The 23,235-nt window shown below is 32.9% G+C and overlaps 2 protein-coding genes across 2 annotated transcripts; one reads left to right on the plus strand and one right to left on the minus strand.

The window, feature by feature from the left end:
• Positions 1-4: 4 nt before the first annotated feature.
• Rcd5 (microspherule protein Rcd5) lies at positions 5-21,704 on the minus strand. The gene is made up of 8 exons (XM_090102610.1): positions 21,518-21,704; positions 21,113-21,437; positions 20,795-21,013; positions 19,871-20,027; positions 19,132-19,240; positions 18,272-18,425; positions 631-846; positions 5-123 (listed from the first exon to the last, which is right to left on the minus strand). The coding sequence occupies exons 1-8, from the start codon at positions 21,616-21,618 to the stop codon at positions 34-36; spliced, it is 1,371 nt and encodes a 456-aa protein (XP_089958736.1). The 5' UTR covers positions 21,619-21,704; the 3' UTR covers positions 5-33.
• Positions 21,705-22,061: 357 nt separating this feature from the next.
• On the plus strand, positions 22,062-22,562 carry mRpL42 (mitochondrial ribosomal protein L42). Its single transcript, XM_090103450.1, has one exon. It carries the CDS (start codon positions 22,153-22,155, stop codon positions 22,495-22,497), a length of 345 nt encoding a protein of 114 aa, XP_089959576.1. The 5' UTR covers positions 22,062-22,152; the 3' UTR covers positions 22,498-22,562.
• The last annotated feature ends 673 nt before the right edge of the window (positions 22,563-23,235 follow it).

Here is a 23,235-nt window from a genome sequence, read left to right on the forward strand (position 1 = left end):
CGAGTTTTTAATTTGTTTTACGTTTATTAATTATCAAACTGGTATATTAACTTTGACGGCTTCTTGTCTGATGGCGCTGATGAGGTCTTGGTTAATGAGGAACACGAAGCGAAGGCCGGCTATCTGTTGACAAAGAATAATACATAAATAGTACAGCAGTTACGTATGTGGCCAGTTTCACTGCTGGCATTGACACACTAGTCCACAAAATCAATTGTTCGAAGCATACCGCATGCATTGGTGACACTGGTAAATTATATAGAAAGCTTCAGCCTCATTATGTCGGTGTTGACATTTTTATATTTATTATACGAAAGAAATGTGTTTCTCTATAAGCAAAGCATTTTATTTATTCGTAATTCAAGTCAAATCGAATCATTAATCATAATATTCATATTTAAAACGAAATAAAAATATTTTTTATTGATTATGATGACTTTGACTTGGAAACCTTGAAAAAGGGAAAGCGATGATTAAAAAATACATTATCTTATTTTAATATAACTTCATATTGCCTATTCTTTTTAAAAACATACTTCTGCAACTTTCGTCTGTAAGAAGTCAAAACCTAAGTAGTTGTTATAAAAGACAAGAAATGTTGTCTTGCGTATTCAATTAGCAAGTCCTTACCTCAATTACACTATTGTGATTAAGTTTCACTTTATTCCCTTGAAGAACCGGTCTGCCGTCCACGAATATAGGCCTCTTTCCTTCAGAGGACATGAAAAACTCGCCGCTATTCCTCAGCCTGATAGTGGCCTGCTTCCTGGAGACTTTGGCCGCGGGCCCTTCCAAACTCAGATCGACATCGATCGTATGATCCCTTGTACTTCGACCCACAGCTATCTACGAAATAAACGATCTTCAATTAGGTCTCCGCCAAAAATAGAATGTCGTTCGATCGACTCAAAAACTAAAAGCGGAGCCTCGTTGAATTTATAATACCTAAAGGCAAATTATTGATCGTGGAACATAAAATATTAACAACCGTTCAATGTTTCGTATTTAAACCATAAATTTATACGACGTGAAGTATTTAATGCGATAATTATGAAGTTTATTGCATCTTTTGAATAACACGTTGATAAAGATACAGTTTTCGCCACAATATTGCAAGTAGCTGACACTCACTTAAAAGGTATGTATTGTGTATTGCGGTAATTGTAGTATCGTGTGTGTAGATTGTAATTATTAGGCTTACCGCTTAATTAAAAGAGAACGTTGATACATTATTAAACACAACACTTTTCTTATCTGTTAAGGATAATCAAGGTCAATAGCATTTCTATTATCTTACTACCGTATGAGTAACAATATCAAGTTTGCTTCTATAACAGAACACCTATTCGAAGTTATCTTTTAATTTTCGTATAAAACTTGGAATGCTAGTAGCTGATAATAATTTACCACGCACGTAACTGTAATTAAAGGCCCTTGAAATTCGTTCGCTGTTATATCAGCTGAGTAACGCTACAAACGCAGTCAAATTCCCGAGTCCACTATCCAATACGAAATAATATTATGAAGTGTCGTCCATAATGTTAAAAATAAACAAGATAGTGTTGTTTACGTGGTTATGTTGCAGATAAGGTTATCGGAGTGTAGTGAGAGTTCGTCAGTGTGGCAAATATTTCTATACATATACTAGCATGTTACGTACAAACTACGACACTGATTGGAACAATGCCGTACCTCGACTCTGTGTTAATTAATTCGTCGAGCTGCTCAGTGTTATAATAGTTTATATGACGTAAGTTAATTATGAGTTTAGTTTCAAAAGTTAAGTACCTACCTATTGAAGGATATTTTTTGGAAAAGTTAAAAGTTCTGCGATCATCTAAATTCTAATTTGGTATTGGGTAGTTAGTTGAATGATTTTATGTCAACACTGACCGTTTGTTGTGGACCCGATATTAAAAAGAAAAAGTCTATGCTACTAGTTTACTATTAAATTCTGATTGTAATAATTTATATTTAGATGTACCTAACTCAACTTTTTATGTAATTATCTACAATAAGTTATAAATAATATACTTTCACTTTATTATATTACATATATTATCTTTTTAGAAAAGCTGTTGGTAGATAAATATTAATTTCACCTCAAACTATTTTTATTATTGTTTATCTTTAAACGTCAAATATGTCAAGTTTTTATTATTTTTTTTTTTTTTTTGTCTTCAGCTGTCATTCATATTTTTCGATGTAAATACAAGTCTTTTTGCAAATGTTTACAAATATTTCTTTCAGATGCTGGTCAGTACAAACTAACAAAATTTATTTACATACATATTTATATAAATATTATAGCATTTAATTTGCGTATTTAGTATTATATACAGTATTAAGTATTTATTCAGTTTATTATAGTCTATATTATATTCACATTTTTTATATTTACAATAGTTTGCATGATGTCTGTAGCTACTGACACTTCCAATTACAGTTTTGAGTCGTTCGATAGTGAGGTCTCCAGCAGTGAATGTAGTTTTTATAGCACAAGTTTTGTTTCTCTGAATGACGCTCTCTCGAATGTATTTCCGGTTACCTTAAAAACTTTTAACGCTGTACATATCAATGCACAAAGCATTCCGGCTCACTACTCCGACATGCTCACATCGTTCGAGTCAAGTAATATCCATGCCATCCTAGTCTCCGAATCCTGGTTCAAACCTTGCCTGTCCTCCTCCTCTTACTCCCTCCCGGGCTTCGAACTCATTCGCAACGACCGTATCGGTAAAACCGGTGGTGGCGTTGCGATCTATCTACGATCCCACATTCCCTTTTCTGTTCTAAGCCAATCGCCCCAACCCCCTCCTACCGATGCTGCAGAGCACCTTATCCTTGAAATTACCCTGTCCCACTCTAAATTACTCCTAGGTGTTTTCTATAGCCCCTCCTTAACCATTGATTATTTTTCCTCCTTAGACGTAACTTTCCATAAATATATCCCCTTATATGATAATTGTATTCTCATGGGCGACTTTAACACATGCCTCCTTAAGAATGATAGTCGTTCAAAGAAACTTGTGTCTTTAGTCGACTCGCATAACCTTAACCTCCTTCCACTCAATTCCACTCATCACCTCCCAAACTGTGCTCCATCCCTCCTCGACCTTATCATTACATCCTCTCCCGATCTCGTGAATAAGCACGGACAACTCCCTGCTGACGCGTTTTCCCATCACGATCTCCTGTATCTTTCCTTTAATATCCGCCCACCTAAAGATAAGCCTAAAACTATCCTGCGACGTAATTTCAACGGCATAGACAATGATGCACTGCAGAACGATGCCCGCATTATTGACTGGTCTCCTCTCCTAGCATCCACATCCCTAGATGAAAAAGTTATGTATTTTAATACCAGCTTGACTATTCTTTACGACAAGCATGCACCTTACAGGAGGATAAAATTAAAACATTTACCGGCACCGTGGTTAACGGAAGATTTGAAAAGCTTACTAAAAGCCAAAGCTCGAGCCAAAGCAAGATTTAAGCGGGTGAAGTCTGATGCGAGCCGTGAAAAATATCACAAGATTAGAAATCGTTGTAATACTTGTTGTAGAGACGCACAAAGACGGTATTTCCATGCTTCCGTAGAGAGTGGAGATCCTGATGTAATATGGAAATTTTTAAAAACTTTAGGAATCGGTAAGCAACGCAATGTATCAACTACTTCAAATATAAATCTTGAACTACTGAATCAGCATTTTTCGAACTCCCATTTTACCTATAACAATATCAATAAGCAAATGACATTAAAATCGGTGTCATTAATCCCAGCGCCGGCTTTCCCAGCTTTTATTTTTAAGCATTTTACAGATTCCGAAGTCAGACGTGCTATATTATCCATTTCGTCGAATTCTGTCGGTTGTGACTGCATTGGTCGTAAAATGATTCTACCCATCCTAGATCTCATTATTTCCATTATAACCCACATCCTTAACTATTCACTGTCCTCTAGTACATTTCCTAAATGTTGGAAAGATTCCTACCTTATACCTTTGCCAAAGAAAATCAATCCTTCTTCCTTTTCTGATTATCGTCCTATATCAATCCTGCCATTCCTCTCAAAAATCCTCGAAAGATTAGTGTACGAACAACTCCACAGATTCCTAAACATGCACAATCTTCTTAATCCTCTCCAATCTGGTTTCCGATCGGGTCATAGTACGACCACTGCACTTGTCAAGATCACAGACGATATTCGTTTCGGAATGGATAATAAAAAGCTTACAGTCTTAACTTTACTAGATTTTAGCAACGCGTTTAATACAGTAGATTATGATGTACTCCTGAGTCTATTACGTTCTCTTAACTTATCGCCTCCGGTAATCGACTGGTTCTCCAGTTACTTACATGGGCGGCGTCAGCGTATACGAATAGATGAGGTTGTATCATCATGGTGTGAAGTCGGCGCTGGTGTTCCGCAAGGCGGGGTCCTATCTCCATTATTGTTTTCCATATTCATCAACTCCATTTCGAACAACTTAACATGCGACTACCACATGTATGCCGACGATCTCCAAATCTATACCCAATCAACCCTTGACGATTTACACCAGGCTATCAATTTAACCAACAAGGATTTGCAAAGCATAGTTTCATGGAGTTCGGCTTATGGTTTGCAAGTAAATCCTTTAAAGACTCAAGCTATAATCATTGGCAGTCCTTCTTTAATTGCAAGGGTGAATTGGGTGAATCTCCCTCCTATTGTTGTTGACGGCACGTTGATCCCTTATAGCGAAACTGTTAAGAATCTTGGTGTGTACTTCGACAATACTTTATCTTGGAGGCATCATATCAAGGAGGTTAGCAAGAAATTGTACGCAACTGTGGCGTCTTTGCGTCGTCTACAAAATTTCCTTCCTCTCCCAACCAAAATCCTGTTAGCACAATCCCTCCTTTTGCCCATACTTGACTACGCCGATGTGAGTTATGTCAATCTCTCCGTAGATCAAATGAACAAACTCGAACGTCTACAAAATCTCTGTATACGATTCATATTTGGTCTACGGAAATATGACCATGTATCTGAGTTCCGGTCTAAACTCAAATGGCTACCGATCCGATTTCGCCGGGATGCTCATGTGCTGCATCTTCTCTATCAGGTTATGTTTAACCCAAAGATGCCGAAATACCTAAAAGAAAAATTTGTCTTCAGGGGAAACAATGATGAACCAGTTCGCTCCACTGAAATGTATCGATTACGAATGCCTCAACATCTTACTCGTTTCTACGATACTTCATTCACTGTTCAGGCTATTAAACTGTGGAACGCTTTACCTGAGCCAATAAAAAAGGCACAGTCATTGAATAAGTTTAAAATAATGGTAAGCGATAACTATCACTCTTCTTGTCGTACTTAGGTAATAATCTATATATTGTATTATATCTTTGTCGCTTTATATATTTATTATCATGTTTTTATGGCTTTAATTATTCTTTCCTATACTTTTGTGAATATATATATTATATTTATACATATCTTTATATTATATTCTTACATATTATATTTATGCTCTGCCCTATCCCTCTCCTCTAACTAATTTCCTTCCGTACTCCGGTTGTCTGGAAGAAATCGCTATTTAGCGATAAGACCGCCATTTGTTTTAATTTATAATTAGATTAAGTTCATATTTTAGTTATGTAAGAGCAATAAAGGATAAATAAATAAAATAAAATAAATAAATTCTTGGTAAAGTTTAAGTACCCTTATGAATGAAAAAGTAGATAAGTACTTACTTATTAATTTTTCTAATATTAATAGAGTAAGTTCATAAGTTAAGTCTTTACTAAGAATAATTCAATGTTATTATTATTCTAATTTCTACTAAATAGTAAAAGTTAAAAATTCTGATTGAAATCTTACTGAACCCATTTCTGGCGACACTTAGAATAACACATAGAATATCCGAGCATCATGTCTGATATCGTATCGATTCGGATTTCCATTTGTTTTATATTTATACAATAGCATTGGCATATTATATTATGCTAATCTTTTAGCATGTATTTATTTAATCGCATGTTACAGTAAACGAACGACGACTGAAACTATGAAATGTTTATTAACTCCTTTTATTTTTGAATATTTTGACTTCTGTAGCTTAACATTTAAGTGATTGTAAACATAGCAAATGAAAAGTGGGAAAATACCGTAGAAAGAAAAAATTAGACACCATTAGCACGTTACAATGACGTCCATGTATAAAATGTAGTAAAGTGACAAACTAACGTAGGAGAGATACTCGGAAAGGTCACTAATCTTCAAGAAAAAAGTTTATACGAAATATAGAAGGAATAATAATTCTAATTTGAGACTGAGGCCTTGAGTTGAACCAAACTGTTCAATTCGCATTGAAAATATAAAGTTTTTTTTATTAAATAAAGCTCTCGTTTTGCAAATAACAAAAATACATATATGACAAAAATCCAAAAGCAAGATGCAATTGCAATGCAAAAGAAAAGATCATATTGCATATAATCTGATGAAATATATTATAAACACCGCTCAACGAGGAAAACATTGTTCTCGCTTATCGCAACTTTGTATAACTTTAGTATTACGATAGTATTATGCGTCCTCTGTTGTCATGCAGAAATTCAATGTTATATTTTTATCATAATAAATTGTATCCGAAGATAAGGTCGCAACTTAATTCGATTGCCTGTTAAAAAAAAGGAACGCGCGCTCGAGGGAAAAAAGTTTGACAAGTGACAGTTTTATCTTGATTTTATAGTGAGAAATTATACTTTGAACAAGGTATTTATTTATTTATTTATTTATTTGGAGAACACACAGGTACAATTACAAATATAATAAGATAGCATTATTGTAACATTCGGCTATTAAATCTAAATTGCACCCTCAACGTCTCACTGTGTACATATTAAATACATAAAATAACAATAACAGAACAAATCAGAATCTATAGCAAACAGTTATCTTAACAACTCCTGCTATTAATTAAATAAACAACTTCTTTAAATTATTCTTAAAACTAATTTGAGAGCATGAAAACATATCAGTGTCATTAAGTAGAGAATTATGCAAATTACACATTCTATGGAGTGGCGCTCGTTGACCGGCATTAGTTCTGAAAAAGATTTTTGGAACGACAAGGTCTAGTCTAAGTATGTTAGAAACGTAGTTCTTTTTTCCAAAAAGAAGTGATAATATTAGGCTCTAATGAATTTATTTATTCTAACATCGAAAAAAAAAATTCATAGAAGTCAAGGCATTCAAAAAGTGAAGGTAGCAGGTGCGGCAGTAAAGTCCATTTATATATTACTGGCTTTCCGCTGTTTTTGGCTGTCTAAAACATAATAAATAATATACTAAAACCTACCTCTTGAATCACTCTATCTATTGAAAAAAACCGCATCAAAATCCGTTGGGTATTTTTCAAGATTTAAGCATACATAGGGACAGAGAAAGCGACTTTGTTATATACTATTTAGTGATGTGTAGTGAAAATGTAGGTATATAAGAAATATTTTACAGTATGCATATAAACGTTATCGTTTTTATAGATACCTATTCGCTAAATACACAGGAAGTAGATACGGATCTACGTAATTCAATGAGATACGGTAAGATTCTGTTCTTTATCTTTAGAAAAATATACAATACAATTATCTACTGATAATTTTCATAACTTTACAATATACATAACAAAATTCATACTATATTTATAGCTTCCTGTGCAAAGTTTACAAGTTTTTGTAAAACAATCAAAGGGATCCTTCCTTACTTCCTTCCTTTAACTAATAGGTAGATAATTATGTCTTTCGATTTCAGTATTTTTTGTATATTTGTAGGTTTTAGTTAGGAGGCTAGTAAACGAGCTACTAGTATTTTTAATTGAAGTAAAACATCTCATTCCCAAGAGAATTTCCTTTGAATAGGCGAGTGAAGCAGAATTTGTGTATTTAAACTTTTCGAAGTTTTGATAAATAAACATTTAAAAATCCATTAGTATCATTATTAAACATAACTTGATATTTATTATTAAAAAAAATTTATTCCACCGCGCCAAAACTTTGTACTGTACAATTATATTTTTTAAAATCACATTGTACAAATTGTACAATATGATTTTAAAAAATATTAATAAAATAAACATTCTGTAACCTACTTTGCAGACGGTATGTAACTGACTTAAAAATGATTGTCTGCAGTAAATTATTTAATTATATTAAAAATAAAAGGTCAAGAGCGACATACTCTTGACCTATTTAATCCATATTGTATGTAGAATTGTCTTTTTATATAGAAGTCCAACAAGTAATTAACAACGAAATAAAACTCACCTAATGCTAAATATGCAGTAAAACAGAATCTAAAGTACTTATCTAATATCCAGAAAAGTATGAAAATGCATCTCCGTTTCTTAGTTGAATTTTCCCAGATAGTCGTTATATTTTTATATAAAATATCCAAAGAGAGTTTATCCAAATATTATACCTAGTGAAATTATGACAAAGTATGCTCGTTCTCGTTACTATAACAGGTGAGTATATTATTTTGATCAATAATTATACAGGTATTTTATATCACTACGATACTGAACGTAGGTTATTAGGCTTCGCCATAATGAACTGAAATTAGTAGCACTAATTGTTATGTTCGCAAATTTTCTACGGTAATAAAATTATAGAAGATCATTTTTTAATGAATAGTAGGTACTTACAATATGAATTGTTGTGTAGAAAACTGAAATATTAATAATGTTAACCACACGAGCGCAGTACGAGCGAGTATGAGCGATAAAAACACAAATTAATGCATAGAAATGTATTGTATTCAAATAATTATTTAAATTTTGCCTTATCAACATTTATCGAGGCATACATATTCATACGAACATTAATCTACTTTTGCCCTCAAAATGGAAATTTGAAAACAATGTGACAATGCTTCTTGTCTTACCCATGATATTGATAGATAGAGTCTGGTACTAAATAGGCCGACGAAGGTAAGTGCGAGCCCTATTAGCAATATTTTTTATAGCAGAAGTGTTATCTCCACCTATTGTATTTATCCATACTAATATTATAAATGCGAAAGTAACTCTGTCTGTCTGACTGTTACTCAATCACGCCTTAACTACTGAACCAATTTGCATGAAATTTGGTATAGAGATATTTTGATACCCGAGAAAGGACATAGGATAGGTTTTATCCCGGAACGGGTTTTTCTTTGAAAACGCGGCTGAAGCCGCGGGTGGAAAGCTAGTTTAAAATAAGTAGATTATTTAAAAACTTTGCTGAAGAAGTGAAGATCACGAAATGAATAGATTGTATAGCAGAAATGCATAGTTTACGATTCTATACAGGACACACGGTTCTAATCAGTCGACAGTAATACGAGTAGATCTTTCTAAGCGTCCTCACGATTCTCAGTAAATTCCGACTATCACCTAACGGGTATTTATTAAGGGCATTTGCTCATTAGTACCACCATCATAATAAACGCGACAGTTATCCGGTATCAGTATACCGTTTTGTTGAGGCTTGTACTCAGAATATTTAGAAACATGTGTAGGATATGTAAATTGTACAGGAGTCGTAAGTAGGTACAAAACTCAATGCATTTTATTCTTCAATATCGTGTGAATAAATCGTTCATAATATATTTTCTGAAACTATTTCAACATTCATACCTATTTCGAGTAATAAAAATATATCGACATTAAACTTATGGTCATATATCACGTGTAAGTTTGTGAAGTTATGAGTATAATTCGATATTGGAGATTCTAAAATTATTTTACCAATCGCAATAATTATTTTAACACAACTTTATAAGGATTTATTACGCGTATAAAAAGTCTCTTACGTACAATTAAAATAAATATGCAAATTGAATATTATTTCGCGAAAATTTGTTCCATTGAAGTTTTTAATTGATTTTTCCTCTCTGATACTTTACTCACACTTAATGTTATGGTGGTCTCATCCAGATGAATCTGTTAAGACTATATTCCTCAGAATTGTGAATTCACATTGAATGTAAAATGTGTTAGACTAAACAGTAAACAGAATAATAAGTAAAATAATAATTAAAGAAAAAACTAAGCAACTTTCAAAAACTCTACAAAATTTAAAGGGACCAACTGAAAGGCACTACAATCTTCACAAACTAAATTGGAATTACCATAATATGAATAAAACGACAGTCTTAGATTAATTATATTAAAATCATATGCTAGTATATTCAGTTGTGTAACGATGCGTTAAATCAATAGCAACATAAATATTAACAAAATTATGCGCAGTTTCGTTGGTGCCACAATTTATTAAGTGTGCATTTTTTAGTCAGTGAATAAATCACATTTAGGATAAAACTTTTATAAATGTAAATACGTTTTTTGTCAATAATTTTATTAAATACTAGCGGTCCGCCCCGGCTTCGCCCGTGGTACATATTTACGTTTTCTCTACATAAAAACCATCCTCGTACTTCAAGGAATATAATAAAAAAAGAATTATCGAAATCGGTTCAGCCGTTCTCGAGTTATGCGCTTACCAACACATTTTGCGATTCATTTTTATATATAAGAAGAAGAAGAAGATTAGTTAGTAGCCATTGCGATCAATCAACCGTGTGCGTTGTGACTGTTTTTACCCGACTGCCAAAGAAGGAGGGTAATGTTTTTCGAGTGTATGTAAGTATGTATGTATGTCTTTTCCTTTGTGACCACCTGTAGCCTAAACGGCTTGATGGGTTTTGATGTATGAGGTATCGTTAGATTTGTCTTGATTACGGGAGTGTCATAGGATACATTTTATCCTAAAAGTCCCACGGGATAAAGACATAATAATATTTTTTCTAAATTTCCCTTTAAAAAAATATGTATGCGGTATCATTAGATTCATTTCAATCACGGAGTAATTAATATAGCTCTTTTTTTAGTGTGCAGTCGGGTATTTTGTTTTTTTAATAATAATTAACTTGTTGCGTTAAATATTTAGTTGTTTTACGTACCTATATACCGAATTCTAGTAAAATATTTTTCTATAAGAACACAATTTTTGTTGTTTGTAGTTGAATATTTTAATTTCGTTCCATTTTGCTTATACATAATTTGTAATGAAGATTACGAAATTACAACTCAAAACAAACACAATCTATTTACCAACCATTAAGTATTTGATATGTTATCATTTATCATTAGCTTCTTAAATACTCAAGGTGCTTGCGTTTGTATTGTATTACATTATCAGGGAACGAACTAATTTTATCATAATTATCTATATATATGAAACATAACACTAATAATACGAACCTACCTGTTAACGTTATTTGAAATATTTAAAGTAATTCATCACATATCCACTGAAAATATAAACTACATTAAGCTATTTGAAATATGAAAGAAATTACTCTGTCTGTCTGTCTCTAATTCAAGCCTAAAGTACTGAACCGATTTGGTTGAAATTTGAAATCATCTATGACTGTGCGGGAATATCCCTACTAATATTATAAATTGAGCTCTGAGACTTGAGATAGGTCAATGTCTATCCCGAAAATTCTACAATAAGTTATCTCCTGCAACTACGCGGGCGGAAAGCTAGTACATACCTATAAATTACTAGCTGTGCCCTGCGGTTTTACCCGCACTGCTCCGCTCATGTGGCTCTATAAATACCCTTTGGTCTTCCTCGATAAATGGGCTATCTAACACCGAAAGATTTTTTTAAATCAGACCAGTAGTTCCTGAGTTTACCGCGTTCAAACAAACAAACTCTTCAGCTTTATAATATTATTAGTTTAGATAATACGTCACTATGAAAAAACACAGATATAATAAGCCTCTTTATAGCTATTACCGGTACTAGACCAGAATTATACATAAAAAAAGAAAAAAAAATCATAATTGATGTTAGATAACTTCCGTTGTTTCGTCAAAACGGCGTACACATTTTGTTTCCTACGAAACTACAATGCCATTTATTATTTTTCGAATTCAGACTCGTCGTGTGTAACGTGTTATCTGAATCATAAAGTTTTTATACGCTTTGGGGAACATGCGGAACAGTAAAAAAGTCCACAAGTCGATGTTTACATGTCTACAGCTATTGTATTACGTAAAAGCTAAGGATTCGCGTCACAGATAAAATAAAGTACTTTTTCACGCTATTAAATACGTAGATAATAAAATGTGTAAAAGAACAGCGATTACACACGCCATGAAATCATTAATGAGTCAGTCGATTCAAAAGCATCGCACGGGCACGGGCTACCATCGATGATTTTAATTTTTAACATTGACATAAAACATTGATAAATTATATGAACATACAATTTATGACCGAAAGAAATTAAAGACGACCGATGATGCTGAAAATATGAAAGAAATTAAATTATTATCGCTAAAAATTTAAATAACCTATTCAATTTTAATTAAAACGGTCGGAATTTAACTTTATGACTTGTGTCCCTAAGACAGATGGCTCCACACTGACATGAATTTAAGGTGTAATTTCGTTGAAGTAGCAATACATACATTTCGCGTAATTACGCCATAAACGGTCCGTGCAAAGCTAACCGTCTTGACATTCCTAATTCGGCGCGAAATAAACACGTATCGCGGTATAAAATTGCGGGCGACAAAAAACACGAAAGTCTAAATAATTTATAAAGGTTAACTTAAATTGGCTCAGACATTGACGTTAAAATCACCATTCCACTGTGTTTTCACATAAAAAACGTCATGCACTAACTTAAAATAGAAAATATCTTTTTATAATAAACTGATACCGGACATAGGCAGAGTTCCATATAAGGCTGACTTCACCAGATCGATAGTCGATGTTTTGAATGTGAGCCAAACTACGAGCAAACAATTGCAGTGTTGTGTAAACACGTGGGCAGGTGAAATACAAAACAATTACGAATAATTCACATAGGTACAGATGGATACAATTGATTTATCAATTTACAGGCGTATGCTATGTATTTTAGTCATGCATAATATATAAAAGGTACATCTGTGGTATTAGCTTTCTGATGGTAAGAAATGATGAAAGATGTAAAATACTAATTATAACAATACCGCAGTTTAAAATAATATATATAAGATTTTTAATTGAAATACCTCATTTGATATTATTAAAATTTATAATATGTAAAAATAGGTCTCCACAAAATAAATTACTTACACATAACAACTGACTGGAATAATAATAAAATGTGAATGAACTTTAAAAATAAAAATATCTAAGTGAAAAAATAACACCGGTCATAGTTCAAATCATATAAAAATGAGGTATTACCATTAACCATAACCAGTGAACGCGCGAAATAAGTTTTTTTTGGATTTTTTTACATTATTAAAACTATATTTACTTCTTTATATCTCATAGATACTCATACCCAATATCAAAGATGAATTTCTGTTTATTTCGCAATACTCTTTCGACGTTTCAAACTTCCATGCACTATTATAATTTCTCTGATAAGAAAATAATAAGACTAAATAATGGCCATATGTACTATAATAGTTCCAAGAATTTTTCATCGAGGTGAGTAATCAATTTTAAAATGATTAAGCAGTTGTTTCTCATTTCGCGTTTTAAAATTTATTGAAATGAGCAGCAGTAAATCAAAATGATGGTACGTATAAATTTATAAAGAATAGAAAAAATTCGATCACGAGGCGGGATGATGGTACGTCTTTTAATCGATTTATTGACGGTTTATTCTAATAGTATACGTAGGAAAGCTTTTCTATGTGTATGATTAATAATTAACTAGATAACCCCGTGGAGTTTGTTCTAATCCCTACTAATCTCTACTACCCCTATTAATTTCTAAATATGTAACTCTGTCTACATCTTCATTACGCCTTAACCGCTGCACTGATTTGGATGAAATTTAGTACAATGCTAGTTTCAGAACTGACCTAATAAATAGGATAGGTTTTATGCCGCAAATCTGACGGAGACGGTAACTATGCGGAATTTCCTTTGACTACCTTATACCTGCGGGAAGCTGCGAGTGGAAAGCTAGTTATTAATTATTATATATTCTACTTTTTCACCGATTCTAACATACAGTATCAGATAGTAAAACTTAATTGAAACTGAAGCATTAAAAATATTTTAACATTGAAATATCCCAGACACACCTGTATAAACGAAACATTACGAACTCATTAATATTTTATAGAAACATCATTCGTTAATGATGTTTCTATAAAATAACAAATTCAACAAATTACTCTTGAAGTAAACAAATGAAGAGACAAGACAATTCCATCTGTTTTGGAAACACCAAATAATGTGTACATTTAGTCATTTACATATATGTATGTATTTGTTTTAGGGCTGATTTTTCAATCCTTGGTTAAAACTTATCCGTCCAATAAAGTACCTATTACACGATAATATTAAAATGTCACGTAAACTGTCAAATACGGGCAATTAGAATACGTTTTTAAAATGGTAGTTTTATACATTATTCGACGAATAAGTTTTAACCAAGCATTGAAATATCGGCCCTTAGTAAACACAGTGAAAGTGTTTGACAGAGACATTACTGTCCTTGGTGCAATCAGGTCAGGCCACTTATTTCGTCCTTTGATATCGATTCTTCCAGTGAAATGCTTTCAATTTCTGATCGATACATAAGTACCAATAGGGCTATATACAAATTGATAGACATTTGATAGAGATCGAGTGCGCCATGTCAATGCTATACTCATTCCTATTTCCATATTTTTTAATAGGTACTTCGAAAAAGGCCGATTTAATCTGTACAATATTTAAAGGAGGAAGCGTGTATGTTACTGTTTAAATTTAAAACGGCCGAACGGATTTGAATGGTAATTGGTAAGAATAGGAGCTTTATGATCAAACAATGGCTATATTTGTTGCAGAAAAGTATAGAAAATTTTAATAATATAATTTTTATTAACGCAGATAACACGCGATTCCGAATATTTGTGAATGGTTCAGGAAAACAGAAAAAGAACTTTCAATTTTGAGCCTATGATAAAGATTTTTGGTGTTTTTATTGATTATGGCTATATATGTACCTACCTACTGAATTCTAAATATAAAACATAAAATTAAAATTTATAGAAGTTGAACGTGTATGAAAAAAAATTACAAATCGTAAGGGAAACATCGAGTCTTATTGACTCCCACGGTCAATCAAAACCATCATTAGGTATACTGGTTTGTGTGGTTTTACGTGGGAGTATCACAGCCTATATGACTAGGTATATAATTAATCGAAAAGAATAGAATGCATTTAATAAATAATAATTACTTACCTATATTTAATTAAAGCAGATTTAAAATGACTTAAGATTTTACAGTTCTGATACGATTGAAGAGGCTCAGCGTACATCCTCATCGAATGGTTTAGCTTAGCTAGCAGCAACCCGAAAATCTCAAACAATCAACCCGTGTAAAATTTTAAGGGATAATTTTTCTAATCTATCTTCTTAATAAAAACTTGCAAATATAAATAACTTCTATTTAACACGACAAATCCCTATAAAAATTTACTTGGGCATGAAAGAAAAGATGTAAAGTTTTATATAGGTAGATATCTACACTAATATTGTAAAGAGAAAAGATTTGATTTTTTGTTCGTTTGAATTGAATAGGTTCCGAAACTACTGGACCGATTTTAAATAATTGTAACATAAACATGAAAGTATATAAGTCTGCTGATGCCGACATACCTAGACTATTTTTTAGGCAAAACAAAACTTGAAGATGATAATTTTAAAAGACAAACTACAGAGTTTCTTGCCGGTTCTTCTCCGTAGAAACTGCTTTCCGAATTGGTGGTAAATGGTTAAACTATATTATGACGATTCAAAAAAGCTTCTAGAAGAAGAGTAATTGAATAAATAAATGTTTGAGTTTCAATTGGACCAACGAGATGGTGAAACATCTGTATTATAAAGTACATCTGGCTAAATCGAAATGCTAGTACATAATTTTAATCCTTCGATAACCATATTCAAAGTAGGTACTCCACAAACATATCCTTACCGATCTAGTAACATCACCATAGCAATACAACATACACAGTACTGACAATGACACATAAAGATTACACACTGACCTCTGCAGTAAACCATTAATCATGGAATGACAGCTGGGACTTTCGAAGTCATATTATTTTCAAGGGACAATAACGGTCAATCGATCGACTAGTCGCACGCCACACAACATGGTGCAACTATACTTTTTACCGTTTAATTGTATGTTAATGTAATCGATAAGGGGTATTTGTTGATGCTTGTCAATCAAGGATTGTAAAAGTTGTATTGATCGAAGTTTCATAGTTGTTTCATGAGAACTTGTGGGAAATTAGGAAGAGATGGTTACGATCTTACACACGTCAAGGGAGATTAATTTTATTATTTGTGAGACATTTAACTATCTGAATAACATAACGGTAATCTTCATTTTTATATACTTGAATAGATTAAAGTTGACTGTATATTATAATGTAGTTAAGAGTTCCGATTGTTATAATATACGAATGATATTGGAAATGAAGGCCGTCGGTCATCAGAGAAGATAAATAAAAGTGACATATTCTAACAAATACATCGTACAACAAACAATTGTAGATATTACGTACATATATCGAACTTAATTTAATTGATATCTATTCAATTTATATTTATATCTTAATATATATAAATCTCGTGTCACAATGTTTGTCCTCAATGGACTCCTAAACCACTTCACCGATTATAATGAAATTCGCACACCATGTGCAGTTCGATCCAACTTGAGAGATAGGATAGTTTAAACATGTAGGTACCACGGGCGAAGCCGGGGCGGACCGCTTCGCTAAAGACGCTACAGAATGATCCTTGATGAAGTTAATTAATGCGTCATTATTTATTTTTACTTCATCTTCCCCAATACTATTAATTTGTTAATATTCTGATTCCTAAAGTCATAGTCAGTATACAAGAGGACGACAAAACACAGTTAAATTAGAAGGGCTGAAGTATGATACAGCTTTTTGTAAGTAGGATACAACTTATTTCTTTCGATCATCCTTTGGACTCTTATGAATGCGTCACATACTTTAATAAATAATGTATGTACCTAAAATTAGATTTGTATTGAAATTACTAATGACGGGTTTTATATAGGCAAACCGCCCAAGACCATTTAATAAAATATGTATGAACTCATTAGTTAAGAGTTTAATTTGAGTTACTTACTATATTTCTGTTGCTTGTATCCAAATTTAATACCACAAGAAGTGATTCATTAAAAAAAAACTGCGTATGTAAAATGTAAATGTTATAAGCCAGTAACTCTGTCTGTAATGTCTTAACGCCAAAAACCTATCCTAATAGGCGGGCACCCACAGAGCGAGCAATCTCGCGAAAAATTATCCGCGCTTATATAGCTCGGTTAGTGTGGATTTAGTTGAAAATGAACGCACGGTTTATAACATTAATATACGCAGTTTTTTTGACGTGACAACGTCTTATAATTCGATAAAGCCGGCTGCACGCACGAAAAAACATGACTCATGCGGCGTTACCTCGCTCTGAGGCGTTCCATGTAAGGCTTGAAGTGCAAGCGAGAGCGCGGAACGAGCGACAAAGAAGCACAATCGGACGTTGTCACGTTCAACTATCGTCAGTAAACCGACTTTACAGACAATTATTTTTTTTTTAATGAATCACTTCTTGTGGTATTAAATTTGGATACAAGCAACAGAAACTGCATCGGGTAGCAATTGCTTTGCGAGGCTGCTACCTTTGTGTGGACCCGGGTTATTCATCACACCCCGCGAAATTTATTTCGCAGTTATTAGTTAGACTTAATTTATAATGCGCGGGCGTTATATTTAAACAAAAATATTTTTCCTTTGTCTTAATCTAAACTAATTAAACAAAAATAAGGGCCACATATAGTTTGGTCTGAAAAATCGATAAATATATTGTCATCAATCATTACTCATTACTATAAAATAAATCATATTCGTTTTGAATATTTAATATGTACCATGAATTTGTAAAAAGGTGAATTTTAGCCAATTTTATCTACATTTTAACATCTTGTACACTAAGGGCTGATTTTTCAATCGTTGATTAAAACTTATTTATCGAATAACGTATTAAACTACCATTTCAAAAATGTATTCTAGTTGTCCGTATATGACAGTTTACAGGTGATATTTTAAAATGTTCGTGTAATACTTTATTGGACGGATAAATTTTAACCAAGGATTGAAAAATCGGCCCTAAATATAACAAAACCTCACCTCTCTGGACCGCATGAGGTATCTCACGAGTCGTCCCCGCAGTACGGCCAATGTGTTTTTGTCCAACTCCACATTCCCACCGGCCACAGACTGTACGAGCACTTGCCAACGCGTCAGCGAACATTCTAGTAGCCTTATGTCTTTCTTTTCAATTCTAGAACAATTTTTTTTCTTAAACTACCCTCGATTTTGAATTTACATGAATGTAATATAAGAAACTGGGAGAGATTTAATGTCTATGAAGATAATATTTTGATTTTACATGAATATAATATTTTTAGAGTTGGTGTGTAAACATAATGATGTTTGCTAATAGGCGCATTTACGTGATCTACAGCCAGAAGCCCAAAAAAAAAAACAAAACATATTTACTTTAGAAACTACATTCTAATTAAATATTTATACATCCATATCTGCTTGCAGACCGGAGTTATCGAATAATTATACAAAAACATTGAAACTAGTGGGGTGTACGAAGAAAACTAGATAATATCAAAATTATAAAATTCAACCATTGGCCACAGTAAGAAATACGAAACTTTTAACATTCCGGAGCGAATAAAGAAAATTATTTTTGCACTGGTTATTTATGACTAGCTGGGTTCCGCTTTTGTACCCGCAGTGCTTCGCTCCTGTTGGTCTTAGCAAAATGATAATATATAGCCTATAGCCTTCCTCGATAAATGGGCTATCTAATTCAGACCAGTAGTTCTCGAGATTAGCACATTTAAACAAAGAAACAAACTCTTCAGCTTTATATTATTAGTACAGATATCAACCCAATTCATTATTAGCTGTTCTTTTGATCATTGATGGTTTTGGAAATGGGGAATTTCAGGACATTTTATGATTTTTATTACCTGTCAGCAAGCTGCATTTCAACATCAATGCCATCCTCTTTATAATCTGGTAATTCTGAATCATTCATTGTTTCCTCCGCATCAGAGAAAGTCATTATAGCTTCTGGATCTATAAAAAAGATGAAGCATACTTTTAGTTACAAATCATAAGCAATATAATAAGAGCAAGCAGAATGTTGAAACCGCATGTTGTATGACCGCCTCCTCGGTGCAGTGGTTGACGCGTGAGCGTAACACCAAGGGGTCCTGGGTTCGATTCCCAGTGGAGACGAAGAAAAAAAAATGTCTTGGTCTGGTAGGACACAGAAGGCTGATCACCCCACTAGGGGACATGGGACTTCACTTTTAAAATGTTGAAATCTGGATATATCATCCTATTTTTCATCTCGAATTCATTATAAAGGGGTATGAATCACAATGTGTTTGGAATTTTACTTTGCACTAAATCTTATATATAAAAATGAATCGCAAAATGTGTTGGTAAGCGCATAACTCGAGAACGGCTGAACCGATTTCAATAATTCTTTTTTTATTAAATTCCTTGAAGTACAAGGATGGTTCTTATGTAGAGAAAACGTAAATATTATGTACCACGGGCGAAGCCGGGGCGGACCGCTAGTATTAAAATATAATATAAACCTTGAATTTCTAGACTGAAAATAGTTTTTTTAACTTGTTACTATAATGTTCGTTGGTAATTTAATAATTCTCAAAGCACAAAAAAAAATGAAGCACTTACTTTTAGGCAAAGGCTGCACAGTTTGATCAGGTAACAAATGGTATTGCTTTAATAGTTGCCAATGTTCCATCAAACTTTTAGCAGTTCTGGTTGGATAGAACACATGTGGGTTCTGTTCCAATAGCTCTTGGAATTTCTCCACGGCTGGATGGGAGTTCTAAAACATGTAGAATAAATATTAGGTATTTTTAATCATACGGTGAGATTTATAAGGGCCGATTTTTCAATCCATGGTTAAAACTTATCCGCCCTATAAAGTATTACACAATAATATTAAAATGTCACACGTAAACTGTCAAAGACGGGCAAAGAATACATTTTTTGAAATAGTAGTTTGATACGTTATTCGACCAATAAGTATTAACCAAGGATTGAAAAATCAGCCCTAAATGATACAGTTTTTGGATAAGTTAAGTAAGTAATACTACATATTTAAATTTACTATTACATCAAATATTTTGATTAAGAATAATAATTATTTAAATAAGTGAAACAGCAACAAAGAAGTGAAGATTATTAAGATAAAGTTCCTTCTTTCAGAAAGAGAGCTTTTTTTTAACTTTAAATTACATTGAAGGTTTTAATGTTTTATAAGTTGCAATACTAATTTATAGGTTTTTTTTTTACAGTTTTACCTCAATTATGTTAAAGAAAGTTTAAGATAATCCATACTAATATTATAAATGCGAAAGTAACTCTGTCTGTCTGTCTGTTACTCAATCACGCCTTAACTACTGAATTAATTTGCATGAAATTTGGTATAGAGATATTTTGATACCCGAGAAAGGACATAGGCTACTTTTTATCCCGGGCAATAGGATAGGTTTTACCCGGGAAATCCCATGGGAACGGGAACTATGTGGGTTTTTCTTTGACTGCACGGGCGAAGCTGCGGGTGGAAAGCTAGTTTAAAATAAACCTTACACTAGGAAGAGTTCCAAGCAACTCTTCTTCAGCAGTAGAATACAATGCTTGCTGCTGCACTGCAGCTACCAGGTCAGGGTGCAAGTTCCTCATTGCAGCAAACGCTACTCTTGATATCTCTGCATTATAGAGCAGAGCATACCAACGAGACTGCAGCTCGCCCACAGTGAAACGACAGGAGAATTTGACACCACGGTGAACTGTGCGTAAATCATTTGTCTGGAATATTTTATTTCCAATATTAATATACAGCTTTGATATTATATAAAAAGGAAAAGTAACGACATAAAAGTGTAATATTATAACTATTTACATTACCTGTTGAACTCCCAATATTAATGCCAAATCATCTGTCGGTTTCCATCGTCCTAAATCCTTAGTTGATAATTGACTCAATTGACCTTTACGACGAGACTTACGTCCCATACTTCCTCCAGCTGAAATTTTACTAGGTTTCCTTCGTTCTGGAACAGGTGCTATGGGTGTTGCAGGAGCGCTAGATATTGGGAATTCAGGTAACTGACTCGTGTAAGATTGAGTACGCATTCTCTTTTCACCCTTGCCGAGTGACGCACCCGGCAATCCCAAACTGTATTCGACAAGCTCATCATCAAAACGTCTTCGTTTAATAGATCTCGATGAGCTGAAACATAAATAATATGAATTTTTGAAGTACTTACTATATAAATAAACAAGAACCTATAATAATTTTATTATATGTACCTGCGTCGTTTAGTGTTATCTTGGGCTGATTCAAATTGGGATGGTGTCGCAGGATATTCATTACTATCCGATGCGTTAGAAGGCGTTGCCGGAAAATCCATTTTTTAATGAAAATAAATCAACTGAGAACAAAATTATAGTTGTAAGAGAAGTTCACCATTTTTTCAAAACAAAAATATGTTAAACATACAATTTGACATTTGACAAATGACATTTGACACCACAGATAACTATATATTAGTCAGAGACAAAATAAATAATTAGCAATTTCAATAAGATGGACCTATACGGACCTAACGATAAAGAATACGATTTTGATACTTACTGGGCTACTGGCAGAAATAATGAGCAATGATGATTTCTTGGACAATTTAAAAGGAGTAAAAAAAAACAAATGCAAGAAATACTATCACATACTGTCTTGGTGTGGTCTTGGTAATGTTTTTTTTTTGTAATTTAAATTTTACAATAATCTGTGGTTAAAATTCTATACTTCTTTTGTCAACTGTCAAGTGTCAACTGTGTGGTCAACTGTCAATTTAATTAAATTGTTTGGGATTGAGGTTATAATTCCAAAAAAAAAAAATTTGTGTAACAACATAAAATTTAGTTCGAAATTGTGATGATTCTTTAAAATGGCTCAATTAATGAGATCATTTGCCTTAAAACCAAAACACGTAATTGCAAGATTATACAACAAGATTGTAATAACGGATGATGGATCAACTATAGTAGCATTGCACAGGGAACAAGAATTTCCCTATGAATGTTCCAAACCTCTGCCAGATGAAGTGCACGAGGATAAATCTGTACTCCGTATGACGGATTATAATGAAGTTAAAAGAGTTTTCAAAGAAATGAAACCAGAATTTGCAAGACAGCAATTATCTTCAATGACTCTCACAACACCTCATCGTTGGTTCCCAAGAGCTAGAGACAAGAAGGCCAAAAAGAATGAAATGAATAGACCTTATTTATAAACTTTTAGTAAAGTATTGTTTGTAGTATAATAATTAAGTAGTTTGTAATAAAGTAAAACCTTTAATTGTTTCTTTTTATTGTTTTTATGTAACTCCTACCTACTCCACCACCATATTATAATGATAACTACCAGTGTCATTTAATTAACCTAAGCCGAAACTGAATTTAATTTAAATGCTACCTTGTAGAATATAGTGTGTAACTTGGTTATCATCATCATTATAATTTTTTTCCGCAACAGCAACATAGATATCCCACACAATATGTGGTTTGGGCATTGACATACAATCAATTTTAAACAAATGTATTGGTTTCTTCAGAATGTTTTAGTGTACACAATATAAATACGGTAACTTAAAGTAAAAAAAAAATAGTTTTTTTGCACCCGCAACAAGTGTGGAAGTTGATGTATTGATTGAAGTTCAAGTTTTCTATTATTGAGCCACCATTGCTTGTTGTGTATACTTTGAAAACAATTCTTTTAAAAAAATTGTCCTCTAGGTAAAATCCTTATGAGAATTTAAGAAAATTACCTGGGAAACCTGGGCCTAAATGTTACAAAGGTTGGGGAAATATCTATGAATGGAGAATTTTAAATAATTGCATCAATTCAAAGTATGCATGAGTCGAGACAATTATTTTGATATGAACAAAAAAACTGCTGTCAGTTAATCATTAAAAAGCCTAAAGAAACACGTCATATCTGACTATTCAGAACAATATTGAGCTACACTATA

The sequence above is a fragment of the Colias eurytheme genome, chromosome 6 (assembly GCF_061535395.1).
Source record: "Colias eurytheme isolate Ceu_HAF_F1 chromosome 6, ilColEury1 Martin Lab GWU primary, whole genome shotgun sequence".
NCBI classification, from domain to species: domain Eukaryota; kingdom Metazoa; phylum Arthropoda; class Insecta; order Lepidoptera; family Pieridae; genus Colias; species Colias eurytheme.